The sequence below is a fragment of the Quercus lobata genome, chromosome 1 (assembly GCF_001633185.2).
Source record: "Quercus lobata isolate SW786 chromosome 1, ValleyOak3.0 Primary Assembly, whole genome shotgun sequence".
Lineage (NCBI taxonomy): Eukaryota > Viridiplantae > Streptophyta > Magnoliopsida > Fagales > Fagaceae > Quercus > Quercus lobata.
In genome coordinates, this window is record NC_044904.1 from 31,743,871 (window position 1) to 31,760,723 (window position 16,853).

The 16,853-nt window shown below is 34.8% G+C and overlaps 1 protein-coding gene across 1 annotated transcript; it reads left to right on the forward strand.

The window, feature by feature from the left end:
• The first annotated feature begins 12,956 nt into the window (after positions 1-12,956).
• On the forward strand, positions 12,957-16,567 carry LOC115986818 (serine/threonine-protein kinase PCRK1). Its single transcript, XM_031110153.1, has 4 exons — positions 12,957-13,769; positions 14,640-14,900; positions 15,319-15,441; positions 15,697-16,567. Exons 1-4 carry the CDS (start codon positions 13,332-13,334, stop codon positions 16,261-16,263), a joined length of 1,389 nt encoding a protein of 462 aa, XP_030966013.1. The 5' UTR covers positions 12,957-13,331; the 3' UTR covers positions 16,264-16,567.
• Positions 16,568-16,853: the final 286 nt, after the last annotated feature.

Here is a 16,853-nt window from a genome sequence, read left to right on the forward strand (position 1 = left end):
TTCAAGTTACAAGTTACAATGATGAAAATTCACCACTCACGTGTCGTCACCGTCTTATATGGTATGCACCACCTTGAAATTTTTCGTACGTCACCTCTCTAAGTCTCTATTTCTCTCTTATTTCTCTCTCTGCTCACATAGACACACACACACACACCTCCACACACAATGTCTGGTGTGTGGATTTTTGACAAGAATGGCGTGGCTCGTCTAATCACCAATCCAACGAGGGAGTCCTTTGAGCAAAAAGAGCCACCATATCCAGGCACAGCTACCTCACCTGGTGCTCGACCCCGAGTCCTGGTCTACCTCCCAACTAACGAAGTGATCCGATCCTACACCCAACTCGAGCACTGTCTCACCGAGCTTGGCTGGTCTCGCTATCACAACTCTGGCTGCCCAAACCTCCTACAGTTCCACAGGTCAGAAAACTCAGCCCACTTGATCTCTCTTCCCAAAAATTTTGACAACTTTAAGACCCTCCACATGTACGACATCGTCGTCAAGAATCGATCTTTCTTTGAAGTTCGTGACGCCACTGCGTGTTGACATAGATAGATTGTTGGTACTGGCCTGCTAGCTAGCTAAGCTAATTCATCAATTTTCATCATCATTATTATTAGTGTCACATACAAACGGTACCAGAATATATACCATGTTTGTGTGTGTGAATTAAGGAGTGCTCTCCATTCTCGCTTGTCGAATTAGAATTTTAGTGGGGTTTTTTTGGACAAATTGCCATCTTTTTTCTTAGCTGTAGTGCAATTTATGCGGTTCATATGTAGTAGTTGATGCTTTGTTCTACTTTGCGTTTTTTGTTCAAGAATCTTTCTTTGGTGTTAGCTCTACTTTCCTATTCTAGTAAGTTGGTTTTGTTTATCTTTTTTATTTTTATTTTTCTAATTTTTTATTTTATTTAATTTCTATAAAGATCACTGCATGCATGGACCATTTAAAAATGAATGTCTATTTCGGACCATTTATTTACTTTGGTCGAATTACCCAGTCCATGTGATGAACCATCTTATAAGGCCATTAACACCGAGTATGGCCCACGCTGACTAGTAATTTTTGTTGTAAGATTATTAAAGAAACTACTCCGTTTGATGGAGATTGCTCACAAGTCACAGTAAATACTCTGACAATGAGTACACTATAACCACGACATGGTCCTAACTCCTAACAAATATCAACAATGGCATTTTTTTTTTTTTTTTTTTCATTTGGGATAGTCTCTCCGTTTTCTTCTTTCTAACTTGAGAAAAAAGTTAAAAAAATTGGAACTATTTCGTTCCATGCAGAGCTGTATATAAATTTCAATGCAACAGGGCCCGTGTCTGTACTATGTACTGGCATACTGCATCAATAATATATCAGAGATATCATTATTAGGGCTCTATAGTATAGTATAGATCTACTAAACCTTAGGGTTACAGGACTAAAGTGAATCATCATGATTCATAAATGAACTCCAAGGTGAGGAATCAGTACTCTCATTCTAAAGAGTAGGGAGTAAAGACGCATCACCGGTCAAGACCGGGTGGGGGTGGAGGTGGTATGTGGAGCTAGCTAAGCCGCACTGGTCCCATGGATAGGGTCATGACTCATGAGCTGTGTGCCAGTGCCAATATGGAAGGTGATAGCACTAGCCACATTAGATAAATATACATATTTGAAGGGACAATCAAGGACACAGAAAGAGCTTTTCAAGAAAAAGGACACACAAAGAGTGGGAAATGAAAGACTTTGCGTTTTGCAGCACTGAGAGTACGAATTAAGGACATCAAAGAAAAGTAGAGGAGATCAGAAATTTTGATTTGACATGTGCAGCGGATGATATGATAACGATGGTGTCACTGTGTCAGTACTCTACATGCCTACGTCGTACATACATATTAATCAGCTTTTAGCTCTCCTTCCTTGACTTATGAAAGATGCCACTCACTGCCAATCTATGTGCTATACTCTTAGCTAGAGTATTGGTCCTACTTCTTAAGTTCTGTTTGGGACTTCACACCGCCGGGACATGAGTCTTTGTATTGCTTTATATTATATTTTATAGAAGTTGAGTAGTACGTCGACACTTCACTGAATGTGTTTTTGTGTTTACATTAATATAGCTTTAGACTCGGGTGATGCACATGATATTTATTCTTACTGTTTTATGAGAGAGGAGCGATGAGTCTATATCAAAGACCGCATTTTCATTCCACCAGGAAAAAACAAGTTCTGCTTGTGGAAATATATATATATATATATATATATCTTTTTCATACACCGACGAGTGGATTTATTCATTACAGGCATGCTTGGGTAATGGAAATGAAATTTGAGGATTTGTTTTTCCTGTCATATTTTCACAAAGTTTGCAATTATTTGGTGGCCGCCGGGGCCCCTTAATGGAAATCCAACATGTCGGTATTCACAATTCAGTAAGCAGATGAAACGTAATTCATGCCCTGTTTGGTATGCAAATTTAAATATATGTTTTTAGTTTTTAAATAACAATATACGTATTTCTATAAACTTTTTCACGTACATATTTTTTTAAAAATGAAAATTGTTGTTTAAACATCCGTACCAAATAGGCCATCAATAATCGATGTACCCAAAGCTAGCAAATTGGAAATTTACTCAAGGTTGGTACTTTGGCTACCGGTCCATTTTAAGTGAAATGAAAATATTTTATTTTAGAGTTAAATATTTTTTAAGAGTAAAGTTTAATTATAAAATTGGTTGTAGTTTTAGGCTATAATTTTACTCATTAAAATAAATATTACTGCATATTTTGAAAATCTAATCGTTGAATTGCACATTTCAAATTTTGTATCAATCGAATATTATTTACTATATAATCTATAAGATTATATTTTATGAATAATTTTATATTACAAAAACTTGCAATTTAAACAATTTATTAATAATATAGCTATTGATCTCTAATTTTCTAGAAATTTTGCAAGCATAGAAATTATAAGAAGAATATGTCATCTAATGATGGATTTGTCAAATTTCAACTTCAATAAAAATATATTGAGAAATGTTATATTCTAAAGTTACAACCAATTTTGTAATTAAACTTTATTATTTTTTTTATTGTCTAAGAGCACACGTGCACACACACACACATATATAAAAAATTATTTAGCACTTTATTAACTTTAGATTTATAATATTTAAAATATGAAATGGAGATGTTTCCTCCCTCCAAAAAAAGGACAATAATCTAGCTTCTCCACCCTTTTGGGAATCACATTAATTATCTCTCCTTCATGATAAGTATGCGAAGGCGATAATTCATGTTAGAAGTGGTATCATATATGATGATATCTCTCAGATTATTCATATGTTTGAATCTTACGTACATGTTAGACAAGTATTGTTGTTGCAATACTTTTTTCATGTTAGGCGTTCTATTTGTATCATGTTGAGATAGAGGTACATGGTAATATAGATTAATCCAAAATAATAGGACCAATATGTTTAATAATTGTGTTGAAACTTGAAATTCTCTAACCCTAAAATGATTTATTTATTAGACTAGTTGTGAAAAAAAAATCATATTAACTTATTTTATAACTATGTTTAATTGGATAATGTAACATTATAATGGATAATTTCTTAAATTGGAGTGGAGAAAGATACCTTCTAATTATATAGGTTAAACAAGTCGAGCATGTCAACATAAATAATAATAATAATAATTTTTTTTTTTAGAATATTTTAACACACAAAAAGAGGGGAGAAGGTTTTAAAAAAACTAACAGTGGTAGGCAAACATGAAATTTACTTATTTATTATAATACATTTGAACACATTACAAACATTGCAACTCCACGTACGTGTAGGAAAAAAAATAGCAATATAAAGTTTTTATATGTGCTTAAACTTCATTAAATAATTCTAAACCCTTTTTGATGAACAATTCTAAACCCTTTTTGAATAAGGCTTGAGACTAACATTTATATCTCTATCGTTTTCTCCATTCCTTCAAATTTTGTGTACACTAGCAATATACAGGTTCGATGAACATGATACTTAAAAACAATATGTAAATAAATAAAAAAATCACTAATATCACTGGAATTGAACAACAGAATGGTAAGTAAAAGCGAAAAAGAAAAATTAACTTAAGGTACATGCATGATGGAAGCCAGTCATGCAGGAAAATATAGAGAAATTATTGTGTAGTCTAGGACTGCAAGGTCAGCTTGCTGACCTTGTAATCCCAGCCAATAAATACATGACACCTCACCAAAAAAATGCTTACATAGACTTTCATGCCACGTCAACTCCATAACACCTACCCATCTTAACATCTGTTAACTCCGTTTGAATGCTTTCTTCCTTTAGGGCTGGACCTCCGATAGCTATGGCTTTGCTTGCTCAACTCTTCCTTGAAGCTTTCATCACCTCCATCAGGCAATCTATGTTATGAACGGCTTGTCACCTCGAGGAATTCATCTTCCACCAGTTTGTTCGCTCACACACCTAAGTATATATTATCCTTTTCACGCTCTATGTCAGCTTGTCCTCTACCTTGACCAACAGTACCGCCGATTGTTTCCCATTTAGGATTTAGCGATGTAGACTCTGAAAGAGATGACTTCTTGGCCGTTCTTTTTGTTTGGTTATTCACAAGGAAAAAGAACAAGAAAACCATCAATCAAAAAAAGTAACAATCATATATAAACACATATAAGACGAATCTGGTAAAATAAACATGAAAATTAGGATTTTGAGGAGAGAAAAAGCGGGAGGGACTTGGGGGCAGAGCTTCGAACAGTGTTGTCCTTGAAGATCTCTTCGACAGTGTAATGGTCGAAGCCATAATTGCGGAGGGATCGGCCAAAATTTGGGTTGGATTTCACTCCTAGCAAGGCAATCACAAATAGGCTCTTCTAGTCTTGGACAGAGGTATTTTGAATCTTTGATGTATAAGGAATATTTCAGGAAAATGAAAAATGAAAAATTTTAAGTTTTGAATTCTATACTGAAAAGTTTCACAGCCTAACTCATTCCCAATCTAAATTTTGAACTCACTCAAACGGAGTTAACAGATGTTAAGATGGGTAGGGGTTATTGAGTTGATGTGGCATGAAAGTCTATGTAAGCATGTTTTTGGTGAGGTGTCATGTATTTATTGGCTGGGACTACAAGCTGACCTTGTAATTCAGGACTACATAATAATATATATCAAAATTGAAAAAAGTATGGTACATTATTAAAATATTTAATACAATTTATTTTATTACTATATAAATAGTGATGGTACAAACTAAAATTGAGAATTCATGAATAAACATTTAAATATATATATTTTTTATTTGTTTCAAATAAAATTATATTTCTTTTGTTGAAATTTGAGAGCCAATTCTCTCTATATAAAAAAATTAATAGTGTCTTAATTTGATGATAAAGAACCATCATTATAAACTGACATCATTAATTGAAATTCTATTGTATCTAAAATAAAATAAAGAAAAAGAAAAAAAAGAACAAGCTATCTTTCATTTTTTAGGGTCCGTTTGGATTAAACTTATTTTTGCTGAAACTGAAAATTGAATAGTACCGTGGGACCTGTGAATAGTACGTAAACAGTACATGAATAGTGCATGAACAGTGTTTTTTTTCCTACATAGTAAATTCATGTAATTTTACTGTTCACGTGCAGGAAAAAAAAAAAGACTGAAAACGTAAACGCCAAATTAAGTGCAATCCAAACGAGTACTTAATCATTACATATATGACATATCTAAGATGGTGATACAAGGCAACGAACTTGTAGGCATAGGCTAATAACTTGATTCGCACCCCAATCTCCAATTTCTAAATCATGGTTTAACGATGCACTCCGGTCTCCAAATGTGTTCGTGATGTTGGCCAAAATAAAAACCGATTCGTTTTGCATATGATGCCACACGTATACATGTTGTGGCCAAATATGGAGTGGCTAATGGCCATAAGCTAAATATGTTGTGACCATCTTTAGCATGTTGGGTTCATTATTAATTACTACTTTCTAAGTCGTAGAAGTTTTTATACGTTTGCTGTTCTATGAGAAAGCATAGAGAGGTGGATGCATATACAGTGGCTAAGGAGGGTGATTCCATCTTCATGCATGTGGGGTAGATATGGATAAAGAGAATCTTGAGAAGCATATATTGTGTGTGAAAATTTGGACATAGGGTTAGGGACGGACCTACAGTAATCAATTAGGGCCAAATAACCATGCGTACAAGTCTTTAAAAAGGTTTCTTTGCTCAAAATTTAATTTATACCTGATCTCCTTAAAATTTAGTTGACCCATATAGGAACTAGCCAATCAACTGTGGCCATTTGTTTTTTTAAAGACTTTTTAACATAAAACGTTTGCTAAAGATTGTTTTCTATCTTTCCTAAAGAGGTTAGAAGCATGTTTAGGATAGAGTATAGTAGAATAAAGTATTTTCTGCGTTATGGGCTGGGTTGTGTGTGCAGATCAGACGCAAACCCACCTAGAAACACCCAGTAGGTTTAATTTTGTGTGTTCAGTTTGTTTGGATGCTCTTAGTAACATGTTTAGGCTTTTTTGATGATTTAGTAACATGCCTAGAGTCTGAGATTAATCAGAAACATGTCTAGGATGCTTTAAGCTTATTAATTAGTAACATGCATAGGGTTTAAATTTAGTGAATGATTGAGTATGAACATGCATAAGAATATATGAGATCATGTATTATAATAGATGGTGTTGTGGTGATGCAGTGAGATAATTAAGTATAGGCATATTAACATGTTCATGCATATGACAACATGATGAGATGTGATGATGAGATGATAGGATGTGTTCGAAATGATGATCCTCGTGACAAGAATAACATGCTATGTGTTGTGCGTATGTGAGATGTGATGCAATGATAATGATGATGTATGATCAAATGAAATGAAGTGAACGAGAATGATGCATAATATGTGATGTATGATGTATATTAGTGTGTGCATGTTTATATGCTTGTATATATGATAGCCAATTAAGGGATTCCTTGATAGAATTAGATTATAAAACACAATGAGTAGAAGTTAGCCTACCGACTGGGCAAGTTTAGGGTGAGAATGATAACAAAGATACAAAGAGAGATGAGATACAATAAAAAGGAATAAAAAAAATGTATACATCTAAAAATAGACGTCACTGTAGCAAAATGTAAAATTTTGAACAGTATTAGAGAACCGGGTGTGGAATTGATTTTGGGTGTTTTGGTGCTACTGTGTCATATAATACATATATGTAAGTGGGTTTTAGCTAGCCAAATGAGAATGCTCTAATATGCGAATGGTACCAAATTAAGCATGCGTATTTAGAATATAGAAAACATATATTTAATCTGATAGTGAGATTTTCAAAAGATTAATTTAATAAAAATTTAATAAATGGTATGTATAACATTACTTATTAAAATTACATCATATGTAATTTGATCATAATGCTATCTTTTTTTATTTTATTTCTTACAATAAATTCACCATTAAAAGGACTCGAGAAAGTTTATATAGACACACAAAAAAAAAGATAAAAGATTTTATACCTTTTGAATTGTCTAAATGTTAATGGTAATTGATAAATAAAAAATGATGTTAGTGATTAGTTTAAATGAAAACCAATATATATAGACTTGCCAATTCAACTGGTGTAAAAATATTATTAAAATTTTTATGTATGTATAATTGCTCAAAAAATTTGCACCAACGTTTTGTCTAAAGACTAAACGTTGGTGCAGAAAGAGTACGTACACCAGCCATTTTTGCCGACATGAAAATTGACAATTAAAACACACTTCCTTGAGTTCTATAATTTCTAATATATCATAGCTAAAAGATAGATATTTATATTTTAAAGAGGAGTATTTCGAATGTAGATTTATTCACTTCGCTCTATTAAAAAAAAGTTAATTACTTGACATATAACATTAACATATAATTGTCAATTGGAAAACATGACAAGAAAGATTCGTGGAAGTCAATTTTTATAGTTGGTACTGAAATTTTGTTTAGTTGGGTTGACACTTGACATGGTGGTAAGACATTCTCAAAAGTAAAACCATGTGGCGGCCGATGCCATATATCTTGAAAAGTACTCTACCAAAGTACCAATACTAGCTTACTGCACTAGAGGGAAGAAGAGACATCTTTATCGTCAACAATTAATCGATTTCAAGTTCCCACTTTTTGTCGAATTGATTGACAATATGCTTAATTACTCCATTATTTATAAAAATAACATGTATTGGTGACTGCCACTTAAATCCTAAGGTATTAGTATATATGCGTTAGCGTGCAAGAGGGTAATTATATACATCAATAATTCATGTTTTGGAGGATCAGTAGAAATCATGGCTATGGTAGTCGTATACTTTAAGGCATCAAAAATGTTGTGAGTACTGGTAATGGTGACACTTTCCAAAAAGAGATAGGCCAGGGTTATTGACTTATTGGGAAACTCTCTTGGTGACTAACCGAGACTGAATATGGCCTTAATTTAGTGCCATTTAATTGTATCATCGATAAAACAAGACAAAATACAAAAGAAATTTGTTAATTATTATGTGAACATGCAATTTCCTCTTTTGGGGTGCACTAACCATGTGATATTTGACTGATTCCATCATGACCAATGGGTGGCGTGGCGGGCTTTCAAAGAAAGACTGGGTATGGTTAATTGGTTATGACTATCAAGTATTGTTGCTGACGTGGTTATCATAAATGATTTATTACACGGTCATCGTACACACACTGATACTTAGACTAAAATCGTGTTTAGAAAATAAATTTTAGTTAAAATTGAAAAATCATATTTTTAAAACACAATTTCACAATTTTAACACAATTTCAAAAGTAACATGTACGGAATATGCAATAAGATACACGTAACAATATTCACGTTACTTGTTACAAATCTCCCGGCAATGTCGCTACTTGCTAATAGAAAATTGTGGTTCATAGAAAAACTTGTGGGCATATAGATCCACTATTTTCAGGGTTGGAGGAATCGAGAAGATCTGGCAACTACAGAGAACGTTAATTTTGAGGTTAACCAAATTTGGGAGTAGCTTGTATAGGCAGGAAAAATATATGGATGATGTTGGCTTTTAGAATATTTCTTTATACATGTAGTTGTAACAACCGGCAAATATCTTTGGTTAAACGACTGGTAATTGTTGTTTTTCTCTTTAATGATAATGACTAGCACTATAGCAGCACTATGTGTCGTGTTCTATAAATTTCCTTCCATGCATTTGCATATATGCCTCTCCTAATGAGAGAAAGAAACTCTCAACCTTATGGTTAATATGTGAATGTGGATTCAAACCTTTTCATCTGTTTGTGATCCAGTAAAATGTACTCAAACGTGCATAGATGATAAGCAGTAAGACCCAGAATCCTGTTAAGTAAATAAAGACTCTTTATTTCTAAACCTACCTACATTTTTTTTTTTTAATTTGGAATATATATTGATAAAAAAAATTTAACCTACTTTAATTTTAAAGAAGTGCTACGTCCACAGTATTTTCACAATAAATCATATGTGATAGTTTGTTGTAAAAATGTTGTGTACATAACATTTTTCTTATTTTAACCTTTTAAAAGAGAAGAACTTTGTTTACATGAATAGTTAAACTTGAGTCATGCTCAATGAAAGTCAAGATGATCACCTTACTTACCTAGGCAAAACCATCAAATCATCACTGTTGTTGAATGTTTTTGCGTAGCACATGTTACAACCTATCTTTTACTAATAACACAAGGGAAATATTAATGAGTGTTCTTAGGGCACTGGTTAAAATATTTATTATATATTTTTATTTAGCTTTTTTTTGGGTGCATAAATGAGAAATTTCCCAATTTTTTCCCTTAATCCACTTATGACTTAAAACATTTTTAATAGTTAGATAAACACCAATACAACTTACGATACACTTATTTGTATGCTTATTTGTTACGTAATTTCCCCAAATTTATTATTTATACACTAATTTTTACGATGGAGAAAATATTAAACCTATTACTTTTGAAAGGTAATAATTTATATATATATATATATATATATATTCCTTTTATTAAAACTTTAGCATTTTTTTCCTTTTCTTTTCCTATACCTTCGTTTTCCTTTTCTACATTTTAAACTTTAAAAGGCATTGATAAAATAGATTAATTCTATAACGACTTGGTGTAGATACGTTGGTTTACACCCTCCAATAAGGACATGTTACATCATTATATTACTAAACCAAAAAAACATCTGATCACACAGGATAATATCTCAATAAACACTATATTTCAGGTTTTAAGTAAAAGACTGATGTTGTGTTATTAGGTGTCGTAGGATATATTGAGTTTTAAGTAAAAATGTGGGAAAATTATTAGGTACTCCTAGAGTATTATAAATACGTAATCCCCTCTCTCACATGAATGGTGGGTCCCACCATGAATTTAATTAGTGAGCCCCACCATTCATGTGAGAGGAGGGAGTACGCATTTATAGTATTTCGAGAATACACAATAATTTCCCAAAAATGTGATGTGATAATTTCTTATTGGCTGGTATAAAATATGAGTTTTTACACCCCATCTTACCAGATTCCGACCCTTGATAAAATAGGAAAGATTTTCTTCCTTTTTTTTTTAATTTTTTAATTTTTTATAAGAGAAGTGCTACGTTCAAAACATTTTCACAACAAATCTTAGTTAGTAAGTTGTTACTTATTATAATTTGAATATACTACTGAAATTACTTTTTTTGCCCACTAATATCAACTAATAACAACTTGTTACTTAGGATTTGTTGTAAAAGTGTTATGAACATAACAATTCTCTTTTCTTTTTAATGAATTTTGAAATATAACATAGTTAATAGTATATTGATTATAATTATGATACAAAATAAGAATAACAACAAGACTACATAAAAGAATTCACTAAAAGAAGAAAAAAAAATCAATTTATAATATTGGTGGGGTTAGTGAGGGGGCAAAGTTGTGAGTCAACTATTGGTTTTATGTTTTTTGGCGGGCTAGGAAGGAAAAAAAAAAGTAATCGCCCCTCTCAACTCTCCTAGCTCTGACCCAAGTAGATGCTATTGACATCTGTTATAATCATATCAATGAAGAATTCAATTCCAGTGTGTTGGTGGCATTTAAAATAACCCAATAAAAAGAAATTTATAGTAAGCCAAATTTTAAACTAACACGAAATTACAATATTTACACACCAAGTAAGATTAGATATAATGAACGTGGATTATAGTTACATAATACATTTGGGCCTTATAGAATTGGGACTTGTTATCTTTTACAGCAAAAGAATTGTTGTATGCAATAGTATGTGTGGGGGTTTCCACTCAAATAACATCTATAATCACACATTTTCTATTTACTTACCACCACATATTCTCTTAAGCACACCTACAATCACACATCTCTCTGTAAAAGGAAGGGAGACCATCTCTCTCTCTCTCTCTCTCTCTCTCTCTCTTTATGCTTTTCACTAACTTAGCCATTGGGACCTCTACGACCAACCTCTAGGTTGGTCATGGAGGAGTTGAGTTTTTACTTTGATATTTTAGGTTTTTAGACCCAAGATCATAGCTTGATATAAGGAAGAACCTCATTTATGAATGAATTATTAAGATTTTAAAAATTCACACAGAGTAGGCTTTATACACACACATAGATTGTTAAGAGCGGAGGGTTTTGAACCCTTACTAAATGTCTGGGTTGGATCTCAAAAATGTGTCAATTAATTGAATTAGAGCATTCTCATCAACTCTCTCATAAAAATGCCATTTTGACACACCAAAAACCTACTTTATCATTTTAGCACATCATCTTACAATATCTCATTTATCAGATGTTTTATTTTTTCCTTCAATATATTAAAATAATATTTACACCACATTAAAATAATCTATTAAATTCCTCCAACAACAACAACTCCACCACTGCAGCAACAACGGCCACCAACAACCACTACCGCAACAACACTGACAGCCACCACTGGCACAAACCCACATCCACCAACGGCACCTTAAAAAAAAAAAAGAAAAAAAAATACACACACACACGCGCGCACACACACACATTACCAGAAAAGAAAAAAAAAAAGAAAAAAAGAAAAAAACCACTACAACTACCCAATAATCACCACCACAACCACCAAATTGCCGCCACAACCACGATACCATTGCCACAACTAACCTACAACCCACCACATTCACAAACCTCAAAACTCATCCCAAATCAAACAAACCCATAGCTCAGGTGGCGAGATCGGCTTCAGGCAGCTTCAGGTGAGATCAGTTTCAATGGCTTGACGTGGCTTTAGGCGAGATCGACTTCAGGCAGCTTGAGGATGAGAGAGGAAGAGGGAGCTGTGGAGGACGACTATGGCTCCGGCGAGATTGGCGGGTTCGGCGAGATCAACGGCGAGATTGGCAGCTTTGGCGAGATCGGCAAGAGAGAAGAACTTAGATGCAGAGAGAAAAGAACGAACTCAGATGCAGAGAGAAAAGATGAGATAAAAGAGAGAGAGAGAGAGTCAGAGTGAATAAACAAATAATAAAAAAATTTGGCATTGCTGTTCGTACCGTTTTAAAATTTTGAAACATTTAGAACACCTAATGAGTCTTGAATAGTAGTGTTTGGTGTGTCAAATGCCAAATATTTGACATTTGACACACTTGATAGGAATGCTATTAAAAGATTAAGTCTTCAACTAAGCTAGGTTTAATACAGTAATTAGCATTCATATGACCAAAAAAAAAAATAATAATCAATCATAGACCCCTCAACAAACCTGTGGGACCTTCAATGTCAACTCTCTCTGTGACCCTCTCTCTCGATCTAATTTATGGGTGCATACCCTCCCTCTTCAGTCAATCCACACCACGGTCATCTTCACCCACTATCTGTCTGCACCACTCTGCACTTCCCTCGTGATCCCCCTTCTCTGTTTTGCCCTCCACAACACGACATTTATCTATAGGGCCCAGTTGGGTTGGTTGGGCCTCCCTCCACTCCAGACACACACACACGCACAAAAACAACAAAAGCAAAAACACAAAAAACAACACACAAAAAACAGAAACCGTTTTCTCATTACTACAGCTACAAATATGAAATAGCCGCCCATTTTCTTTTTCAAAAACAATTATAATATCCCAATCCCAATCCCACTCCCCCACATTCTATTTTTTGATTTTGATCTCTCACCTATTCCCCCATTGACTCATTCTATAAATACCCAAAAAAATAAAAAATAAAAATAGGCTCTGCAAGTTTTAAATAAATATAAAAATGAAATGCTTCCATTTCAGCAACGGCGAGCGACGCGACGAAGAGGACGGCGCCCCCGTCGTCGTGTTTCCGAGGGCCTTGTCGAAGGTGTCGTGGACGCGTTCCCTGAGCGTGGCTTCCACCGCCAGTGCCACGCTGGACACGAGACGCTCCGAGTTCGACAACAGCAGCAGCAGCAACAACTACAACTACTACGACTCGCGACTCGGAGGTGGAGACTTTTCTGACTCGGCCTTGTTTCACGAGTTCCTGAGTCAGCGCCGAGCCAACGATCTGCGAGTGTTCAGCTTCTCGGAGCTGAAATCGGCGACCAGAGGGTTCAGCAGGTCGTTGTTGATTGGGGAAGGTGGGTTTGGGTGCGTCTTCAGAGGCCTCGTTAGGGTTTCTGATTCCAAAATCGAAGTCGCTATCAAACAGTTGAACCGTAACGGTTTCCAGGCAAGCCCAATTTCTTCCTTTCATTTATTTTTGCACAAAGATTTTTTCTGGGTCTTTGTTAGGTTTTAGGATTATTTTGTTAATTGTGGATAGTAATGAACAATAATGTTTTTGGTTTTAGAAAATGGGTTCTGTTGGGATTGTTGAATTGAAGTAAATGTGATTGTTTTTTTGAAGAGTTGTAATTTGGAAGAGTATAACAGATCAACAAGGCTTTATCTGAGCTATGTGGGATTGGCCACGCTTGTAACTTTTGTTCAATTTACGGTCATGGCTTCTTCGTTGTTTGATATGCTACATGGTGGTATTGCCATTTCTGTTATTGGTGTTATGGTTGAAAGACTTTGGTGCTTGTTGGCTATAAAGATATGATCCGGCGAGTGCAAGCGTTTGATTGTGGTTATTTGTCATGTTGAAGAAACAGTTAGCTTTGGAGGGAATTGAGGTCTCATTGCCTCAATTGAGACTTATTTATGAGATCATTGTTCAATAGGTTTGAGGGCAAATGGGCGTTTTGCTTTTTCCGCAATTCTTTTTGGTAGTTTAAGATCTTTGTAGTTTTAGACCTTAGATTTTTTATTTTTTATTTTTTAATTGTGTTTCGCGTGTATACTTCCCGGCCATCCAAAAAGAATGAATAAAAGAATCAGTTGGATTTGTTAGATTTTGAGAGTAGAAGCCATCGTTTCAATACCCATGATCTAGGTCTGTTGGGCTGGTTCTACTTGTTGTATTATCAATGAAAAGTTTGTTAGAAGGTTTGATTATATCCTTGTTTTGAGATTGTACTTTTGGAAACATGTATTAAGTTATGCTTTATACTCTAACTTCATCTTATGTGACTTTCCTATTTTGAATTCTAGTACTCAGGGGCATAAGGAATGGATTAATGAAGTTAACTTCTTGGGTGTGGTCAACCACCCAAATCTTGTCAAGTTAGTGGGATATTGTGCAGAAGATGATGAAAGAGGTATTCAACGACTTCTAGTCTATGAGCTTATGCATAACAAAAGCTTGGAGGACCATCTATTGGCTCGAGTTCCATCACCTCTCCCATGGATGGCAAGACTGAAAATAGCTCAAGACGCAGCCCGAGGTTTGGCATATCTGCATGAAGAAATGGATTTTCAGGTATACTTTTCTTGTATGCTTCAGAATATTGTAAATGTGTATTTTGTAGTCTTGATTCATTAGTTGTATGAGTAAGGGTCCTTTTTGTTTCTTGTAACTCGTTAACTTGTTGGGCCTAAAATTTCTCTCTAAGTCTGGAGTAATTGCATGACCATACATTCGTTCATTCTATGAATAAATTGAGTGGAAAAGCTTAAACTAGGTTATCTGCATTCGTCTCTTTCAATTTAGTTTAACCACAATCATCCTTTAGTCTGCCATTTTTTCCCCCCAGAGAAATGGAAATTTGGAAGATACAAGCACTTCCATCTTTTATGCCTTTTTGCATAGACGAGACCCTCTTTTCATGTTGACTAGGTTTCTTTACTCAATTGAATGCTGGTCCATATTATTTTGAACTGCTTCATAATTGGTGCAGCTAATATTTCGAGATTTCAAAACATCAAACATTCTGCTGGATGAGGACTTCAATGCGAAGCTCTCAGACTTTGGACTTGCTAGGCAGGGACCTCCAGAAGGACTCAGCCATGTGTCAACATCAGTAAGTTTTTCGTTTTCGTTGGGGAGCAAATTTAAAGGATATATCATTTTGCTATCATCTGAACTCTTTAGCTTCAAGGAAGATGGTTCAGAGTAAAGTTTGGAGGAATATGTGCAGATTTACTGATTCTCGTTGTTTTGCTCAGTTTATACTGTTAAATCGAATGTCTCTAACTTGAATGGTGGATTTTAATTAGTCCTGCATGTTACCAATCCTGTGGTAGAAAATTCTCACTTATTATCTTGATTTGCAAAGGTTGTAGGGACGGTAGGCTATGCTGCTCCAGAGTATGTTCAGACAGGCAGGCTGACTGCAAAAAGTGATGTTTGGAGCTTTGGGGTGGTACTCTATGAGCTTATAACTGGGAGACGAGCATTGGAGAGAAACCTACCTCGGAGTGAACAGAAACTCTTGGAATGGGTGAGACCCTACGTGTCAGACTCAAAGAAATTTCACCTTATTGTTGACCCTCGACTTGAAGGACAGTATTACATTAAATCAGCTCAGAAACTTGCATCCCTTGCAAACAAGTGTCTGATGAAGCAGCCAAAGTCCCGTCCTAAAATGAGTGAGGTGGTTGAGAGACTAGGAAACATCATTAGTGACACAACATCTCAAGATGAAGATAGCCCGCCAGTCATCAGTGAAGCTGAAGAAGTGAAGGATGAAACCACAGGGGAGACTGAACCTGATTCCACTAGACAAGGGAGCAATTATCGGAAGAAGATGTTTGATATCAGAGAGATGGTCAACTTGAGAAACAAATCTTTTGGCAAGTTAGATTGGAGAAATTGGACACCTGGATTGGTAAGAACTTGGTGATAAGCTATCGGATTCTGGATGTAAAGAGAATACACCCCCCATTCTGGAATGGACGACGGATGTAGATACATTTGCGATTCCTCTAAACACACGGAGGTTATTTATATTTGGAGTATGTAAATATTGCTTATGAGGGTAGCTGCATTCTACACAAACAGGAGGTGAGGTGCTAGGTCGTTTGCTCTATTATATCTGTTTTGGCGTTAGTAGTGTGCAAATGAATATGATGCTGTCTATCCTCTTCCTATACACACATTTTCTGTATGTTCTGTGCCAGATTTTCCATTTTCTGGGTTTTTGTGTACTCGGTTGTAGTGGCTTATAGAAAAATCCATATCTATGTCCCAAGCATGGGGGCAGAGCTGCAGAGTTGGAAGTAAAACCAGTCCACTGCTAAAACAATACAAGAGAAACTTGTTTCCATGCCTGCCGCAAATTTTTTGTAGAGTCCGAAAAATACTGAAAGGCTAATCCCATTTGGTACATCCACTTAAACGCATGTTTTCAGTTTTTAAACAATATATGTATTTCTATATATTTTTTTACCTACACGTATTTTTACACATGTTTCTAAAAACATATTTCAATTT

Excerpts from the sequence above, each read along its gene's own strand:
- LOC115986818 (XM_031110153.1), top strand. The coding sequence starts at position 13,332 with ATGAAATGCTTCCATTTCAGCAACGGCGAGCGACGCGACGAAGAGGAC. Across the intron at positions 14,901-15,318 it reads ATGAAGAAATGGATTTTCAG|CTAATATTTCGAGATTTCAA; the intron begins GTATACTTTTCT and ends TAATTGGTGCAG. Across the intron at positions 15,442-15,696 it reads TCAGCCATGTGTCAACATCA|GTTGTAGGGACGGTAGGCTA; the intron begins GTAAGTTTTTCG and ends TGATTTGCAAAG.